We start from the raw sequence: 21,188 nt of genomic DNA on the forward strand, positions 1-21,188 counted from the left end.
TCACTTGAATGTTTTCTTTTCATTAGTAAGTTCACTAGTATATCTCTTACGGAATTAAAAAAAAAAACTATTCAATGGTTTTAGGTCTACAAGTACAATACTTACCTATTTGGGGCAAGATAGAAACCATTATTTTATCTAAGTGTTCAATATTTCTCTTTAATTTCACTTGACGTGATGCTTATCATCATGTATTGCTTTAGGTTTTATGTTACAAGGATCTGGCACTATTGTTTTTTTTTAATAAGTAAGGTAAGATAATTTAATTTAAAAATAAAAATGCCTCTTACCCTAATCTACAAAGGTTGAGGAATTCCTATTAGCTTCAAATGACAGGCCTAGGATGAAAAAAAGTAAGAGGTGAATTTAAAGTGGGGCGTACTTCTTGTATTCTAAAACATATAAAACATTTATTTAGTATGCTACAGAAAATTAGAGTTTAACTAAGAAACTCTAAGCATGTACTTACCTTGTCCTGATATTTAAAGATTTTTTAAAAACCAAAATCAAGCTAAATACCAATTTGCATACACACTTTTTCATATCTCAAAAACTACTTAGTGATGGTGGGGAAGTTAATTATATATTAGAAATGCCTAGAGGAGGTGTAAAAAAGCACCAGCATAAATATTCCCTTAAATATTTCATAAACATATTAAAATCCTCCTTAACATATTATTTAAGAAGAAATGCCTTTTCTTCAAATGTTCATTTTTATATATTAGGACATGAATGCAAATATTTGCCTTTCTCTTAATCACATATAATTTTTTATACCTTTTATCTTGCTTTTTCTTTAAAGGCCAATTTACTGATTTTGTAATAATCGCAGTCTATACTTTTAGGCTTTAAAGCAAGTATATAAACATTTAATTGTATGTTTAGTGAATAGTGCAGCCTACTTTATTAAGCAATTTTAACTTATTTTTTGACTTCTTATTAAGCATTTCTGTACAGGCCACTATTATTCAAATCAATATTTATAAACTGAATTCAGTAACTTTATTATCTAAAAAATGTTCTCACTTCACCCGCATTTTGTTAATGGCAATACAATTCTTTTTGGGCTCAATTTCAATGGCACCTTTGATTCCTTCCTTTTCTTCAGCCCTTGTATTCTGTCCCAAGCTGATTCTGACTCTGCACTGTCTCTGATACCTATCTCTGCCTTTGTATTCCATTACCCTTATTAGTTTAGGCCCCCATGATTCCTCTTCTCTTCCACTGCTGTTGGATGTTACAGATTACCTAAAATGGAATAAGTTCTTATTAAGTATTTGTTGAATTAATGAATGATTACCCTCTGTATATGCAGTCTCTCCATTTGTAATCCACCCTTGTATCTCCTTTATCAGAAGATAAAGACATAGTTTTCTTCCCCAAAACATTCAGTGATTTTTATGACCATTTCCAAAATCTTTCATTGCCTCCAAAGTGTCTGTGAAATAAATTAAAACCTCCTTGACAAGACGTTCAAGGCCTTTATGCTCTGACCCAGAGTGATTTTTCTGGTTTCATATCCTACCATGTTTCTCATATTCTACCACACCTTTACTTCTCTTTTTCTCTGTGTCCACATTTAAGTTAAGATATTAACATTTTCCTTGTCAGCCAAGCTCCAAGCATTATATTAAAAACATATATAACTAATATTTAATGGTATTTTATTTATACCAGGAACATTGCTAAGAACTTTGCCTAAATTTTTTCATTTTCTCCAAAGCATTTTGTCAAGTATATACTATTATGTCAATTTTACAGAGGAGTAAACCCAAAGACATAGGCCTAAAGAGTCATGTTAAAGGTTAAGCCAGCAAGTGATGGAACCAGGATTCAAATGTGAACTACCAGACTCTTGTACTCCAAAGCAAGTGTGTGCTTACATCTTTGAATCTCACATATAATCAGTGGTCAGCTCTAATCCATTTCGAAGCCATAATATTGAACTGCCATTGTCTAGTTGTGTCTACCTTTACCTTAACTTAGCCCACTGTAGCAGTTTCTAAATAGATCAGCCTCACTTTCTTTTAGTTGATCCTTTATTCTGTATCTAGGACATTCACAATATTGTATTCCTTTTCACCTCATATCAAACCACTCCTTCATATAAACCCAACTATTTACCCATTTTTCCTATTTTTGCTTCCCTGGACACTACTGTGCCTCTGGACTCCATTACTCATTTTTCAAATCTGAACTCGGGAAATTTCAGCCTGAAAACTTGTAATGTCCCTCCTAACTTCAGGCAGTGTTGGTACCTCCATGGTGATAGCCATCAGTGTTTTTGTAAGTCATTGTTCACTTATCTTTCTAAGTAGGATGTGAACTTCTTGATGAGAAAAGTTTTGTCTTAGTTGTTTTTTTTTTTAAATCATTTTTACATTATCTTTCTGACGCTATTACATAGGTAGTAGTACTGTGCTTGGTATATAGTTAGCCCATTGCTATATTAATATTACTAAGAAAATATAATATTTGTGTCATATGTTTTACTCATTTTCATATGATCTAAGAGAAAATGTAATTCAGACTTTCTATCTAGGTGGGTTTCACGTTTCAACCAATATTTTCACTTTAGAGCAAGAGGTAAAAAGTAGCTTACTATATTTCTCAGGTTGATTTTGCTTTCTTTTATTTTTTAGTAATAGAGGCAAAAGTGAAGCAATATTGGTTCCAAATTCTATGTTTTATTTTGTTCTAAATGAGGATTAGTTTTAATAATTACCAATGGTGTTTCATTCTGTACTCATAACTTATTGAGCAATAATCTAATATTTTGTACATAAATTTTTCATTAAATACTGATTAGAAGTTATATGAAGTTTAGGTAAGGAAGAAAAATGAAATTTATATAATTCCTTTCAGTTTCTAGTTCTTCTAGAGAAAATAAGTAGAATATTGGTGTCTGACTTCTCAAAGCTTACCATCTACATTTCACTTCACTCTATTAATTTTGGGGTCATTTTAACAAAATGTGTTATCCTATAAATGTTTGTAGCTAACTTCAAAATATCTATTCCAGTATACCATATAATTTGTATTTTAAATGATTTTAAGGTATATTTTGTTTATTTTTCTATCTGCCAGCAGCTAATTCTTTCAAGTTTAAAGCTAAATTGTGCTTATATGAATCCCATTGTTGGTAACTGTAGGCATTTGGGTAATTATTCACATAGGATGATTGGTTTTTCTTGAAAAGATAGAGACTAATGTTTTCTTGAGAAATGGAATCATTATTTTACATATTGTTAACAACATCCCTTCCAGTCAGAAGTATAGAAACTAAACCCTTAATAACATATGGGAAAAACAAAGAACTCTTCAAATAAAGTTGTTAACATAATGTTATTATTGACATACAAGTAAAAGACATAAAAGTATATTTTATTATCTATTTTTAACGTGTAGAAATGTTTAATCTTTTCAAAATTGGAAAGGTCTGTTAATTTTGGGGGGGGGCACAATTTCACACAGAAAAGTTGTAAGGATATTCAATAAGTTCCCTCAGATTTCTTCTTTCTCTCCCTATCTCTCAATTAAACATTGCAGACTTGATATCCCTCTATTCCTTAAAGATTTTAGGGTTTATTTTTTAAAAGTTGGGAAATCTCTTAACTACATTATAATTATAGAAATTAGGAAATTAACATTGATGCGTATTGTTATTAAACATAGACCTTACCAATTGTCCCAACATTGTTCTTTAGAGCAAAAGAAAATTCAAGATTACTAGTTGCATTGATTTGTGTGTCTCTTTAGACTTTAATCTGGAACATTTCTTGAGTCTTTCTTTTTATGTAATGACATTGACATTTTTTAGGAATACAGGTATTCCCAGCTTTTCAGATGTTCATAAACATTTGGTTAAAGTGGTGTCTGCCAGATTTCTTCACTATAAAGTCACTATTTTATCCTTTAATGAAAAAATATCTTGTAGGAGATACTCAGACTATGTGAATATCATGTTACTTCTCAAACTTTTACTCACTAGTTTTGTGATTTTTACCAAATAGAGATTTTCTAATTCCATCATTCATTCTACAATAATTAGTTAGCTTTCTTCTACAATGAAAAGATTTGTCTTCTCTAGTTTGTCTGTCTTTGAATCTTATCTATGTATTCATCTGTGCATCTATGTATTTATCTGTGTATCTATGCATCTGTCTGTGTTTCCATCTATTTATCTATCTATCATTCTTTGAGCGTTTCCTTATGTTTTTGGCACTCATCTTGTACCTTTCCTGCCCTAACTGGAAGCTGGCATTTCTCAAGCATCCCTGGTTCCTTTACTGGTCTCTTTGCTACAGGGCCATCATTGTTTATGGATCATCCTAGCAGACAGAACTGGAAAATAGATGTATGTATACATAACAGACACCAATAAATTCTCATACATAAATATAAACACATCAGTACCCATTTCTGTATCTACCTGTACTCTATAGTAAAATCCATGAGTTCACACTAATACCTCTCATTTCCTGTCCTTTACTACAGGGTTCATTCTATCCTTCCTCCTTTCCAAATTTTTAATTTCCTTCTCTGACAGCAAATAATCTAACTTTAGTTATTGACAATAAATATATTTTAATTTATATCAATAAAAATATATTTATTTTTATATACGAAAGTTTCATATGTATTCAGTTCTATTTGTAGATCTTCTATTCTACTCCACTGATCTGTTTGCCTATTGATGTGCCAGTATCACAGTGTTTTAATTTTAGAGGGCTTATAAATGTTTGAATGTCTATTAGAACTACTCCCCCACCCCCTTTTTTTAGCTTTTCTTTTTTAGTGTTGTCCTGGCTATTCCTGAATGCATATTTTTGTATGTGATTATTATTATCAATTTATCAAGTTCCATTAAAAAATATTAGTATTTTTGCTGAGATTGGGTTAGATTTATAAACTAATTCAAATAGAACTGACATCTTTATGATATTGGGTTTTTTTTTTTTTCAAGAACAATGTGTGTCTTTCCATTTTTTTCACAACTACTTTTATGCCTCCCATGGGTTTTGCATATTTTTTGTTAAAATTTATTCCTAAGTATTTTATTCATTACAATTATAAATAAGATTTTATATCCTTTACCTGGTTATTGTTAGAGGGCTATTGATTTCTGTATATTAATTTTTAAAATTTATTACCCTACTGAATTCCTTATTGTTTTAATTTGTTTTAACACTGATTCTCTAGCATTTCCAGACATACTATCATATCATTTACAAATAGAGATAGTTTTACTTTTTTTCTAGTCCTTACACATCAATTAATTTTTCATGTATAATTACATTGGTTAATATCTCTAATACAGTTTTAAGAGTAATAGATCTATTGGGGAATCTTGCCTTATTCCTGATCTTAGTGGAAGAAAAGCTTCCAGTGTTTTCTTATTAAGCAAGATACTGGCTACTATATATATGTGTGTGTATATATATATATATATATATAGATATAGATATATATATAAATATATATACACACATATACATATGTTTGTGTGTGTGTGTGTAATTATGCTAAGAAAGTATCCTTGAATTACTATTTTATTGAATGTTTTATCAGGAATGGGCATTGACTTTTGTCAAATACTTTTTAGCATCTGTGTAGATAATCATATTTTTTAATTTTTAGATTTGATAATATGGTGTATTAATGAATTTCTTAATAAAGAATCAACCTTGCAATCTTAGTACTTATATTTAACGGTGTATTTACTGAATAGCTTATTATCATTGATGTTTTCAGGTTAGTTTCAGCTTTCAAACTGTTAAAAAAGTACATTATATATTTGAAATTAAAAAGCATACATGGTCAAGAATGTTACATGTTATCTATATGTGCCATCCACACATATATATTGTCTATCAAGAAGTTGAAAGAATCTCAGGATATAATTCTTTACTACTTACTAGATGTATAAATGTGGACTTTTTTTTTTCATTTCTTTGAGGCCATTCTGTCAAATGAGTATAATACATATGGTGTAAAGATTGAATAGGTAATGTGTATGAAAGTACTTTGGAAATAGTGCAGTCATATATGGTTGCAAAATATTGTTCTTGTCATTAACCTACTTGATGTTTTATATTTTTAACATAATGAATACTCAACGACTTTTTTCAGATGATTTGATTCATTGATTAATAACTATTCAAAACAACCTTTAAAAACAATCTCATTGAAAACAATGCAGATTTAAAAAGAGATGCAATAAAAATTCAATAAATTGGAATTTAAGAATTTGAACTTAAGGCAAGTAGTAATTTTTGGTGGTAGAACTGAATGTGGGAAAAAATGCCTGGTATTTCATTGGTATTGAGGTTTGGTTTGTGAATAGATTCTAATAATATGTGTCATTCTTGCCTCATCTGTAGCCCAGGGTATTAATATTTTGCCCTACTTTTTTAGATGAATGAAAACTTAAGATTAAAGAAATAAGTATAAGTAAAATTTAAAGGGTTTAAAAACTTTAATGGTAGTCATTAGGCGTGTTCAAGAAATTTATCTTGCTAGAGTTAGAAAATGAAATATGACTAAAGTTATTCTTTATCAAAGCTAAACACAAGGTATTAAAAATACAATTCCAGAAGAGTTGGGTTGAAATTTATTTTGGTCAAATATTTTCAGTGCTTATGCTTAACCCTCTTCTATCAAAAAAGAAAAAACCGAAACCTTGTTTGTTTTAAATGAGATTTGTGTTTTGAACATTCAGTCAGAATGAAGAACTGACAAGTTATGTGTTTCCAGGCTTTGTGGTTATAGGTCAGGGCTTGGCAAATTTTTTTTCTCTAAAGGATCAGGTAGTAAATATTTTATTTTTTGTGATCCAGGTACAGGTATGGTTGCTGCTTTGCTGCTGCCTCCTCTTGTTCCTCCTCCTTTGCCTCCAGCTTCACCTCCTTCTTATCCACAATCCTTTGAAAATGTAGAAACCATTCTCAGCTTATGGGCCATAAAAAATAGGAAGTGAGGACTTGCCCTCACGGGTATCGTTTACTGACCCTTAAAACAGATGGTTAGAGTTTCTCCTCATTTTTCAATATGTTAGACGGCTTTGAAATGTAAAATATGAATCTTAATAGCCCTCTTGGCACTTTATCACTTTCCAACCTGTAACTTAAATCCTTAAAACAGTACCATTTACTTGGCAGTTCCAGTCCTTAAGTGCTAGATTCTTGTTCACCATCATATTCTCAGACTAGTTCTAGAGCAGTGCCTTTCACCCAACAGCGTTCAACAAATACTGGAACAAGGACTGAATAACTGAGTTTCACTGTGCTTTATTTATTGGAGAAAGAATCATTTCTTAATTTCTCATTTACTCTTTATTTAGGCAAATACGGGTGCCCAATATCCTAAGTAAACAAAATAATCTCTGTAAGTCAAATGACATATTTTAAATTATGAGACTTGTCATCTTTCCAGGAGAAAACAAAATCATACTCTCAGCAACAGATTAATACATGGCAATAGTTATAATTTTTGAGTTTTTAGTGAGAAAAACCAGATTGCTAAGATATTATTGATATCAACATTTCATGTTTATTTATATCAAAGGGAAACAGCTATGTTGTGTTTTCCCTTTTTATAAGCCACACATGATGGATATTTGGGCTTAGAGCTGTAAATAAAAATATAAGTTTGAAGAATATAATTTTAAGTCATGTGGCTATTTGAACATTTGTCTTTGCCAGAATTCTTACTATATTTGAAAGCTAATGTAATATATCTACTAAATATCAAGTATAATTATGCTAGAAGTATATAAAGGAAATTAAGTGGACATGATCTCCTAACTCCCAGAAGCTGTTGTATATGTGTGTGACAAATAGCAATGACATAGCAATTAAAGGACCGAGGCACATAAACTGACTTTGAAACAAGTACTGCCAATGACTATTTTTTGATTTCCTTTTCTAAAGTATATTCTTTATATACAATTTATTTGAATAACTCTTATAGCATCTTTTTTTCTATCCTTATTGTTTAGTTTTAGTTACAAGTTGATATTGCAAATTTATATTATAGGGAAACATAAATACCGTGTGACCTCATAATGTTCCTGTAATGTATAGCTAGGCTATAAAATCATCATCATATAAAATTTACCAAACAAAAGGCCACAGTATGATGATTTTATAGGTGCTTATTCAGCATAAAAAGATAACCTCAAACGCTGACAACAACAGAATGATGTCAGCACCGTCATGAAGTATAAATTTTAAACGATTGAATTTAAAATACATTTGTGCCATTTTAGCCTGAAGTGTAGCACCAGAAGGGAATTCTCTCAAAATGAGTTTTCACTAAAAGGTATTTTAACACAATATTTTTTCTGTCTCAGAAATTATTAAAGCTACTATGCATTGATAATTCTTTAAAGAAATGCTGCAAGTGTGACTATTATCTAGTTCTGCCATAAAGGGTAAATAAAAAGTTTACCCAAGTTTTAAAATATTAATGTGTATCATTTGTTTTTTAGTGAAGTTCTGAATACAAGATAGTATTAATGTGAAACGGCAAGTTAATATTAAAAGATACCATGGTATATTCACTATTTATGAAGTTACATGTTATCAATATATGAGTCCCTTTTTTGCTCATGATAGTTTCCTTTATTCCTTGCACTTCTGCATCTTGTCATTCATTTCTAAAATTCTCACATGTTGTGTTTCCATAGTTAATTCTACAAACTTAAAGGAAGATTATACTGATCTATTTAAATAGTTTTTATAAAGGAAAACCCACACTTTTATGTAGAAGCCTCTTTTAGCAAAGAAAGCCTGGCTTCTTAATAATCTACCTAATACCAAAATTTATTTTTTATGTGTGTGTAGGGTTGTATGTATTTACTCTATATTAATTATGTATTTTTTTCAAAGCAAATAATCATAAACAATAAGAAGCTTAGTGTTCTAAAATATTTTATATTTTGATCAAAATCAGTGACTCATTATCTTATTTTTAAATGTGTATGAAAATCAGGAATGAAATCATTATTTCATTTTTATCAATAGAATGGTTTAACTAGCTGGTGGTGTGCAGGAACCCAGTAGTTCTCATTAAAGGTTTTTGAAAGAGCTAATGACATGATCAGCCTTATCTCTTGAGAATATGTCTCGGGATTGGAGAATGAGTTGTAGCCATACTGAAGGCAGAAAGATCAGTTATGTAATGTATTGGTGTCAGTAAGAGAGCATGAGTGACAGGACTTGAATGATGTGTTACCATAGTGGAAAGGAGGAGGTCAGATACAAGAAAGATCCTGCATGTAGAAACTAAACCTGCCAGCTGATTGGATGTTGGGCACAATAAAGTGTGAGATTTGTGTCCTGAATAATTGGAACACTGATCTTTAACAAATGAATGCAAAGTAAGAAAATGAAATGAGTTCAGTATGAACCAAATTGACTATATGTAACTGTTATACTATGGAATGTTTCAGGTAGTATTCTGGAATACTGAAACTGAGAATGATCTCAGAAAAGGATGATTTTTGGGCAAATAAACAGATATGCTTTTTTATACAATATGTAAAATTATATTTTTTTATTGTTGGCAGTGGTAACAGTAGTGGAAGTAATAGTTGTATTTATTAAATGCTTGATAGGTGCTAGGAATTTAAAATACATTATCTCATTTAATTCTCACTAAGTCCTGAGAGCTCCTTTCTCCTTTTGAAGACGAAGAAACTAAGACTAGTGAGGTTACATAAATTGCCCAAGGTCACATAGCTAGTGATTATAGATGTACATTTTGAAGCTGAACTGTTTGACTCCAAAGATCTTATGCTCTTTGAAACTCATTTCATTAAGTAGATGTACAAAATTAGAAATGGAAAAAAGTCCAAAGAAGGATGAGATAAATACTTGGATCCACACTAGACTTCAGGATACCCCAAAGACTTTGAAGAGTTTCACAAAATTTTTAAATAAGTGAATTTACTTCCCCTTAATTAAAAATAACTTGTATGCTAACCCTAGTTTTTGGATGGCAAGAGGATAATTGATGGTTTACAAATAAGATAATACAACCTTCCCTGAAATGTGATGCACATGTTTTTGATGGGGAATATTCAATATCATTTTGGTTTTGACTTACAGCTTGTACATGCAGTGGACATGCAAATATTTGTCATATGCACACAGGAAAATGTTTCTGCACAACTAAAGGAATAAAAGGTGATCAATGCCAATTGTAAGTAAAAATTACTTTCTAGAACTTTCATGGGTTGAATTTGTGCTGTAGAACTAATTGTTATAGGTTTTCCATTTTAAGTTTAGTGTTGTGTTAGTTAAGCAACCAGTATTGTTTTAAGCTATGTTTACTTGCATTTTATCAAGTTTCATAAAAAATTAAGCCTTTAAAATGACAATTTTGTGGAGCCTTCAAAACAGAGCCCATAGAATATTTGTCTTTTGTATCTCTCTGATAAAAAGAAACATTCTTATTTTTTCTGGAAAAATATCTTATATATCAAACCTCCATTGCTATCTTTAAAATTTTTCTCTATATCTTGTTAAATAACTGAAATCCAATGTTTCTATGCATTTCCTTCTCTTGAATCTTTTATTATTATTTCTGATCATTATAGTCTTTTAGGCCTTGCAAGTGGTTTCTTATACTCATCTTCTTTTTCTCTGTTATTTCATTAGACATGAACCCACTCTTGTTGTTACTCTGCTTTCAATAGTTTTATGAGTGGTTTTTGTCTTTTTATAATTTAGTTGTTATTCTCACCTACCTCCAAAAGGAGTAACTTTAAAAAGTAGTTGTCTCATGTTACTTAAATGTTTTTTATTATTCATATTCTTCATATATTAAAATCATTTTTATAGTTTTGAGTTGTATATATGCACTTACGTTTATATTAGGTATAATATGCTGTATGACATAAACCATAAATTCCAATTATAATAATTATATAATTATTTTAAAAATTAATAAAAGATTCTCTAAAACTATATGTAAAAATTTATATCCAAAGAGGTGTGTTAGCCATGGAAAATGATCTTTTTGTTTGTTTTTATTTAGAACAAATACATTATTTACAATAGAATTACCCTAAACATTTCAAGTTAGATGGTCATGTCTTTGACTAGTCACTGAGGTTTTCAAGAGAAGGTGAGCAGAACCAGTTTTTATTCCTTCTCCATAGTCTCTAAACTTAAAAATGAGGTCAAAGCATAAGATCTTAGGGAAATTCCTATTAAGGAAGGCTATTTTGTTCTCAGTACCAATGAGATTAAATCAGAGTCCTATGCTTTAAGTCAGAGAGATGCCTCCAGTATTCTGCAGTGCTACATACTGGTTGTCATAAGTAACACCAACTTCTTGGGTGTGTGACATGTGCATTTACACAGGGCCTTATGCTTAGAAGGGCATCATGCCTGATTGAATGTTCTTCTGTCGCCATATTAAAATTCTTAATAAATTTTTAACGAGAACATTTTCATTTTGTACTGCTCCTTGCATCTCTCTTCCCCCAATGAATTGTGTAGTAGCTCTTGGTCTTAAGCAACAAATACTTTATTTTTGTTGTGAGATTCCATCATCATTATAAACACTGACAATTTAAATTTGTACTTTACTTTTTCACAAATGGTATAACCATCCATAATAATTATCCGTTATGTGATGCAGTACGTTAGAAACGTATTTTTGTTTCCAGGTAAGAGAGACAGTATTTTAATTCACTGAACTCATGGGCTTCTAAGCTTATATATACAGAGTTACAGGATTTGGCATATGTATGAAATATTAGAAAAATAAATTTTATAGTTCTGAATGGTGAAATTCCATTTTGCCCTAGTTATTATAAACGGGAAATTTTTTGTAAGCAGAGGAAAATTTGGAATACTAATTTGTAGAGAGTATTTTGTGGACAGTTTTTGTAGATAGAATTACATTCATTGCTTTTTTGTTTTAGTTATTTATTTGTTTTATTTATTTATATAAAATTTATATTATATAATAATATATATCATATCTTATTTGTATACAAATATAAAATATATTTATAAAATAGAAATATATGTATATTAATTACATATTAATATTAAATATATATTTATATTTGTATAAATATTTGTTTTATTTATTTAATTTATTTATTTGAGTGTAGGGCAGTGATGACAATAGGGTCTTCATACTTAAAGCAATAATTTCCTGCAGTGTGCTTATACTGGAAAAAAAGCTCTCTTTAAGAAGCAAAGCTAGTCACTCAAGTCAGTAATCTATTATTAAATGAGTGGTTGCTACTCTTAATGAAGATGAATAACACATGGTTTTTACTTAAAGCTTCTTTCAGGCTAGCAGTGGAGACACTAGCCAAAATATACTATATTAATTTATTATTGATACATTAGTGATTTGAGATGCTTATGAATGAACTCTTTCCTCTTCCCAGGATAATTTCTGTTTGGCTTTAAGTATGTAGTCAGACATCACATCTCATTTGTGTATTTTCCATAAACTCTCCAAATTGAAGTTGGTTCTTTTCCTATTTACTAATTTTTTCCTTGCATTATCTATGTACTTGCCTGTATCCTTTATTAAGTGAACCTCTTTAGGGACCATTGCATCAGTACTACAGTGTAAGTGTTCAATAAATTTATTTAATGGAATAGAATGAAGAAAGTAGTGAAGGAGTACTGAAAGGGAATGATTGATTTATCATAGAAGAATAAGGAAAGTTTGAGCAAAGCATATTTGAGATGGAACTTGAAGGAAGAGTTAAAATTTTCTGGGTATAGAATGTGATAAACGGAAAGAGAAACCACATCAGTAAAGCAAACAAGTAAAAATGAACGATAGCATTTCCAGTTTTTGCTCAAGATGTAGAGAGCTGGAAAAAGCATTGTTCCCACCTTTACAATGAAAGAAAGAAAAGCTGGGCGAACTGCAAATTCATGAGTTTTCTTGAAAGTGTTGGAGAACTGAGATTACAGGGTAACCAAATGACCGAAACTCTAAAGAGAAACGAGAGCTGTCAGGGAGAAATGAGACAGGAACACTGGCTAACCTGGAGTGAAGCCAGTGGGAAGCTTAAAAGCAGAGTCCAGCTGAGGTGGCTGATAAATTGGTGCTCAGGTGCTCATCATCAATAGTGGGAAGGTCCTGGGGCTGAGGAATTGGTGGGTCCACACACTTTTTAGAGTTTTTTTTCATGAACCGCACCAGTTGCTCATGGAAATAATTGGAGATAATTTCTTGTGGTGTATGCTGGGGGAAGGGAATAGCAGACACAGTGGGCAGGGCTTCAGTATGGGGTCAAAATATTCATTTAAAGGGACACCAAATTATTAATCTTGCCAAGGTAAAGTTCTCATTCTGGCCCTGGCCTAAACACAGTTGGAACTCAGAAATGGTAAGTTAAAAATTAATTTAATGGAAAAGTAAACTATAATATAAATGTAAATATAAAATCAGTGAAGTGGTATTGTCTAGGAAAATTGTTTACTTTTGAGGAGCAACATGCAGACTTTAAAGAAAACACACATATTATTTTTGTAAAATTTCTCAATTTACAATGTGAAGGTGACCCATATTTGCATTATGTAAAATATAATGTGTCATTTTCAATGTATGTGTAATGAAGGTCAGTAGTATTTAATTGCTTTTTCCTTCAGCCTTCTAACAACCCTACTGATAGAAACTAATGTTCCTCAGTGGGAAATAAAGGGGAAATCAGATATAGGTGGAAGAAGTTTTGATAAAATGTTGTGGCAGATACTTAACGATACATCTTGCCAACTCTCATGGCTTTTAGGGTTTCATCAAGGCTGCAGTGGACAGTTTCCTGTACTTTCCAATATTCCACATAAAGAATGAGAATCTTTGTTTCTCTTTTAGTTCCAAAGCTACTCATTTCTGCCCAGGTGCAACCAGGAAGTGTAAAGCAGTTGATGCCAGTATGGGTAATCCTTGGCCAACGAGAAATGGGAGTTTGTCCTCCATTTCCCATATTGTCACCAATGCTTCCTGAGATAACTCTCCTTGGCAAGTACCCACATCCAAGTCCTTATTTCAGCATCTGCTATTGAGGTTATTCTGACTAAACTGGTTGCTACTGGAAGCAGTTCTAGATAATAGACCCTCAGCATAGGATTTTATAATTGGATGACTTATCAAATGGCAATAGCACTACAATGCTAATGGTGAGTGGGGTAGTGATTATCCTGGTGTGCTATAATAATTATTGAGACTATTAACTGTGTTTGATAGGATAAAGTATAGGTTGAGGGAGAAGTACTAGTTTATGTAGCAACTTTAGCACTTGAAAGTCATGGGGCGATGGTAATTATGCTTACAAACTTGGCTAGCTTTTGTTAATTGCCATGAAAGCTTAAAGAAGGAGGCTTCCATCAATTCAAGGCATAATGTGAACATCAGAGGCCCTCATGACAGCATTTAAAGACCCTCATCCTCTATAGCCAGAGAGCAGAGTATCTTGAAAATTATGCCCAGGATTTAATCATAAGGTTGGCAGACTGCAGATGAAACTGAAGGCTCAGTCATGACAATTTACCCATGCCAGAGTCGTTGCCTGATGACAAGGAGTAAGCCTTTGAGGCCTACAGTGGGGACACTTACGAGTACGACCTTAGAACCCTGAATCCTAGATTCCCTTGAGCACTCCTGACTGGAAGAAGTAGCCCTCTGTCATTTGCTAGAGTAGAATAGCTTCCTTTTCTCTGGACACAGTGCAAAGATTTCACCTGAGGGTTATGCTTCCTAAAAAGATGTCCTCCTCCACAGTGTCCCCTGCCTCTACTTATTGTCTTCAGATCAGTAAAAAGCATCAGGTCTCAGTGTAGCATGAATGGGAAAACACAGTCTCTGCTATAGGAAGAGATAGCTTATTCACTCAAAAAGTTGCAGAGCCTGGCAAGTATGCAGAGGCAGGAATCAGGAGTGCACAGTGAGGGTGTTGGACCTGGGGACATGGGATATAAGACTGGAGAAGGGAGACTATATTGATACGGCATCACTCTCCTATATTTCAGGATTTCATATCTTAGTGAGTTTACCTGGAGTTGCTGATGGCTTTTTTTTTTTTTTTTAATATTTATTTATTTATTTATGGCTGTGTTGGGTCTTCGTTTCTGTGCGAGGGCTTTCTCTAGTTGTGGCAAGTGGGGACCACTCTTCATCGCAGTGCGCGGGCCTCTCACTATCGCGGCCTCTCTTGTTGCGGAGCACAGGCTCCAGACGCGCAGGCTCAGTAATTGTGGCTCACGGGCCCAGCTGCTCCGCGGCATGTGGGATCTTCCCAGACCAGGGCTCGAACCCGTGTCCCCTGCATTGGCAGGCAGATTCTCAACCACTGTGCCACCAGGGAAGCCCGCTGATGGCTTTTTAAAGTGTGGACGTGAGGCTTGCCTCTAGTTAATGAGGTGGGAGTTGCTGGAACTGTCTTGGGAAATTTTGAGCACTGGGGTCAGAAACTCAGGAAGTTGGATGTATTGGAATGCATGTATTACATAATATCAGACTGCCCGTTAACTGACTATATTTTCTTGGAGGTCTTCTAGAACACTTCCTTCACTAGGACAATAAGGAGTACAACAGTAAGGGGAGCCCTGGAATCTGTGGAGCTCAGTGGTGGCTATTCTCTGTAGGTCCTGATAGACAGTAGAAAATGATTCCAGTCAGCTGGGCTCTCTAGTGACAATGTGTATGTCAGGATTCCAGAACAGTAGAAACCAGGTGGTGACATTTAACTCTTAAATATAGATATAATTACCTTAATAGTCAGCAAGACCAGATGACCAACAGGGGGTATTGGTTGGCAGGGATATGTGGAAATGCCTAAGTGAGTTCTGAGGGATGAGCTAAATTGGCAGCCAACTAGATTATTGTTGGACTTGTATCACCAGAAAAGATCATGAACCAATAAGCAGAAGGTTGATGTCAGCTGCCTTAGTAGAAAATTGTGATCCTTCAGTCTTTTCATGATTCTGATTTGAATCTCTGATTCCCAGAGCCCATCAGTTAAAATGGTGGTTGGGTTCCTTTGAGGAACCACGCATGCCATCTCATCAATACACACAATACATTCTCCTCCATTCTATCCAATGGGACCTCAAGCCATTTAGTACATAACTGGTCACTGGAAAATGACGCACACATACTTTTGAAGGGCTTTGGGATAAGGTGTTTGGCCTGGTATTGGTCACCAAAATAACATTAATATATTCACTTAAAAATCTGTTCAGTATTGTTACTGTGTATTTAAGGAGTTATATGACTATTCCAGAAGACACCATTGGGAAATTTTACCTTAACATTTATTGCATGTTTAAAAAAAAACAAAAAGAAACAAAAAACATGTTTCTGGATCGGCCCTGGATTAGACCTGTCTAATCTTTCTAATTACCAGAAAATATCTAAAAATCCTACAGAAAGTGTTGTTGTATATTGTACACAGTAACTATGAAGCTCAAAATATTTTGGTTGCACAAAGGAAAACACTAATTTATTAGGTGGTTCTCAATGGTGATGGAATAGCACCTTCTAGAACTTTATGGATTTTCATAATTAATTATCTTAAAAATTAAGGAATGCTACTGGCATTTAGAGATGAAGAGTCATAGCCCCTTTATTAGAATGGGAACTTACCGGGACCAGGTAATAAATGGAATTTTGGTCCAGATCTGTTTAATTGAATACATTGGTCTATAAGCGCACCCTGTGGTCATTTTCCTGTTCCTAAGTGCAAAATTGGAATGGATAAACGTAGCAGCTGGCAGACTCTTCAGGTTGATCTTCTGAGTTGTGGGAAAGGAGCCGTTAGGTAGAAAGGGTCAAGTGGAAGGAGTCCCTTAAACTCCTTCCATTCACTCTGGACCTGGTGAAGATGGTAAATCAGAAATTAGAGATCTTATACCAAGACAAATAACAGGCTGTTGAAATAGAGAAAATGAGGAAGTATTATATTCTCAAATATTAGCTGGGTCTTATTTGTAAGTGTAGTGCCAAAATAATTCCCTAGATTAAAATATGGGCAAGATTATGATAAAATGTCACAGAAAATATACATTCTATCCTGAAACCATACCGCATGTCAAGGCACACATTCAATTTCTTGAAAAGGTACTTGAAAAGACCTTGGAAACTATATCATTTCTTAGAAATAGGTAATAGAGGATAATTTGGAAAAAGATATAGTAATACCAGAGCCAGTAGAGTTGTTTGGGGCTTCTGGGAACATTTTCAGAGTTCCCAGCTGAAAAATAATTGGCAATGCCCAAATACATAGTTTTAATACGTGATTTTTATCACATAGATTTTATATCATAGGGCTACAAATTTTTTAAAAATATATAGTATAGGAATAAAATAACAATTTTCATCACTTTATTAATGAAATCTAGTGCTATTCACAAGTCTATACTACTAATAAAATTTGGTTCTTAGTTTCTTAAAAGGAGTCTCAAATATTCTCTAGACACATGGCATACTCCAAGATGTGTGTTGTATATACCATGAACAGCATAGCTATTTTTGATGAGGTTTTCTAAAACGATGAACACATCTTAGTTAAATTTTGAATAAAATTATTCATGGTCTATTTTCAAGTTACATGGTAATTGCATTCCTAGAAAATTCACTGTTTGTTATAAACATGCAACACTATTCTGTGTTTATAGGTAAAATGGAATTAGGTTCAACAGTCAAATAATTATGAACAAAAACTGTTGATCTGCTATTTTATCCAAAAGTTGTGTGGGATTTGGATCAAATTTTTGTTATGTGGAGTGGCCTTGTGCATTCAGGATATCTGTCATCCTTGGCCTCCCTTTTAGCCATTGTAGTACATTCCATTAGAACTCCATAATTATAGAGGTAATTCATTGCTACCCACACATTCATCCCCACTGAGAACCACTGATCTAATTAATTAGTATTTTCCTTTATCTAGCCAAAAAAACTTTTGTTGCTTTATTTATTGCATATAAGATCTTAGAGCAATTTAGTTCCTTCTGGAGAAAATTATACACATTCATGATATTGTTAGATATTATGTTGGTAGATTAATCAAAATTGGTGGATTGATCCAGAATCATGTTTTAGTTTTTATCCACAGTAAGTTGAAGATAAAATTTCTCAAACATATTAGGAATTATAAGTATAATTACTGAGATATATGGCACAATTAATAAGCAGGATCTTTTAAGTTTAGTAATTTAATTCATAATTGAATCTCCTTTTCTCTTCCTTATATCTTTCCTCTTTAGTGATCATAACTTCTTCATAGCTACTTATGTTAGGATTAAGACACTGGTTCTCAAAATTAAGGTAAAGAAGAATCTCCTGGAAAATGGTGACTTAAATTCTATGATGGGGATCAAAATTTTGCTTTACTACAAGCATTACAAACAGCTGTGAGTTAATAGTTCTTGATACATACATAGTCCTTGCCATAGGAGAATCTTCTTCCTGAGCATTTTTTCCTCACTAGTTTGCCTTTAGACCAGCAATATCTAAGATTATTACCCATTTTAATCTATTTTGTTATATCTAGTCTCTCCCTCTCTCTTTTTTTTTGGTGGCAGGAGGCAGAGGATGATGCCAATAATGCCTTTTACATTTCTGGACAATCAAACTTGTGCCCTCCTTTCTAGACTAGTTTCTGGCACATAGTAAGGGCTTTATAAAACAAATATGAATTAATGTATTTTAGGACTTTGTTTTTCCTAATTACTCCCTTTTAAAATTTTATTTATTTATTTTTATTGGAGTATAGTTGTTTTACAATGATATGTTAGTTTCTACTGTACAGCAAAGTGGAGTTCCCTGTGCTATACAGGAGGTTCTCATTAGTTATCTATTTTATACATATTAGCGTATATATGTCAATCCCCATCTCCTAATTCATACCACCGCCCCCCCTTTCTGCCCTTGGTGTCCGTACATTGGACAGTGCCCCCTGGACGCCCAGGTCTCCATGAGTTCAACACCAATGGCATCAAAGTGGTCTACTTGCCCTCTAACAACATCTCTAATTCAGCCTGTAGATCAGGGCATCCATAAGGATCTTTAAGCCTCATTACGCACAGTACTCTATGCACAGGATTGTCAGTGCTATGGAAGGGAACCCGGATAGGGAGAACATCATGAAAGTCTGGAAGGATTTTGCCCTGGAAGATGCCGTTGTGTTATAGAAAAAGCTGTGAAAACTACAGAGCTTGAACCAATAAATTCCTGCTGGAGAAAACTGTCCAGATGATGAGCATGACTTCACAGGATTTATGACAGATACAGGAAATCGTGGAAGAGATTGTGGATATAGCAAAAAAAAAAAAAAAAAAAAGAGTGGGGGTTGAAGGGTTTCAAGATATGGATCTCGGAGAAATTCTAAAGCTGATAGATACCACACCATAGGAATTAACTAAGGATGGCTGATGGAATTGAGTGCTTCTGAACCAGTGCCAGACAGTAAGGAAGAAGATGTAGAGGAAGCAGAACTGTGTGAGACATTTTTGTGTCATTCATCATCTAAGTAGTCATCATGTAGGTCATTGTGTGCAAGACATGTATTGAAATGGATAGTCTATCCTTACATAGGCATAAAGTGAGTGATATTAATATAAAATTAATGTGTTAGATTTCTTACTGTTTTATAACTTTGCTTTCAAAGAATTACCTTACTGTACAGTATGCCTCTCTCTCTTATAGTTGGAGAAACTGCATATCAGCCTATCATCACTGAGTGGTTTCTAAATGACAGTAACAATGTTTTCGATACTGTATTGTAAATATGACTGTAATACTGTATGCCATAAAGATTTTTTTAACGTCTTTATTGGGGTATAATTGCTTTACAATGGTGTGTTAGTTTCTGCTTTATAACAAAGTGAATCAGCTATACATATACATATATCCCCATATCTCCTCCCTCTTGCATCTCCCTCCCATCCTCCCTATCCCACCCCTCAAGGTGGTCACAAAGCACCGAGCTGATCTCCTTGTGCTATGCGGTTGCTTCCCACTAGCTATCTGTTTTACATTTGGTAGCGTACATATGTGCATGCCACTCTCTCACTTCGTCCCAGCTTACCCTTCCCCCTCCTCGTGTCCTCAAGTCCATTCTCTACGTCTGTGTCTTTATTCCTGACCTGCCCCTAGGTTCTTCAGAACCATTTTTTGTCTTCTTTTTTAGATTCCATATATATGTGTTAGCATACGGTATTTGTTTTTCTCTTTCTGACTTACTTCATTCTGTATGACAGACTCTAGGTCCATCCACCTCACTACAAATAACTCAATTTCGTTTCTTTTTTTTTTTTTTTTTTTTAAATTTTTATTTATTTATTTTTGGCTGCGTTGCGTCTTTGTTGCTGCGCGTGGGCTTTCTCTAGTTGCTGAGAGCGGGGGCTACTCATCCTTGCGGTGCGATGGCTTCTCATCGTGGTGGCTTCTCTTGTTGTGGAGCACAGGCTCTAGGCACGTGGGCTTCAGTAGTTGTGGCACGTGGGCTCAGTAGTTGTGGCTCACGGGCTCTAGAGCGCAGGCTCAGTAGTTGTGGCGCACAGGCTTAGTTGCTCCGCGGCATGTGGGATCTTCCCGGACCAGGGCTTGAACCCGTGTATCCTGCATTGGCAGGCAGATTCTTAACCACTGTGCAACCAGGGAAGCCCAATTTCGTTTCTTTTTATGGCCGAGTAATATTCCATTGTATATATATGTGCCACATCTTCTTTATCCATTCATCTGTTGATGGACACTTAGGTTGCTTCCATGTCCTGGCTATTGTAAATAGTGCTGCAATGAACATTGTGGTACATGTCTCTTTTTTTATTATGGTTTTCTCAGGGTATATGCCCAGTAGTGATATTGCTGGGTCTTATGGTAGTTCTATTTTTAGTTTTTAAAGGAACCTCCATACAGTTCTCCATAGTGGCTGTATCAATTTACATTCCCACCAACAGCCCAAGAGGGTTCCTTTTTCTCCACACCCTCTCCAGCATTTATTGTTTGTAGATTTTTAAAAATTTGATAATTACTCATTCATTAGTGTATAGGCTAAGCTACCGTGAAGCAACCCTATTGATTACACTACACTACCATAAAACAATCATATTGCTGATTTTTTGTTATCAAAGCATGAATTGCTATACTTGTAAATAAATATAAATTTCTTTTTCACATTTTTTCATTATTGATGTCTAGTA

General features: G+C 33.5%; 1 protein-coding gene across 6 annotated transcripts in view; it reads left to right on the forward strand.

Annotated features, from left to right (window-relative positions):
- ATRNL1 (attractin like 1) overlaps window positions 1-21,188 on the forward strand; it is a 705,133-nt gene that overhangs the window by 195,839 nt on the left and 488,106 nt on the right. For all 6 annotated transcript variants that reach the window (XR_014249113.1, XM_082407780.1, XM_082407777.1 and 3 more), the window contains one exon: window positions 10,113-10,206. Coding sequence is in view for 5 of the 6 variants with exons in the window: in XM_082407780.1 (XP_082263906.1) it covers window positions 10,113-10,206 (94 nt within the window). In the remaining variant the exon portion in view is untranslated. The remainder of the gene's footprint in view (window positions 1-10,112; window positions 10,207-21,188) is intronic.

This window comes from Balaenoptera borealis (assembly GCF_965194805.1).
Source record: "Balaenoptera borealis genome assembly, chromosome: 10".
Classification (NCBI taxonomy): Eukaryota; Metazoa; Chordata; class Mammalia; order Artiodactyla; family Balaenopteridae; genus Balaenoptera; species Balaenoptera borealis.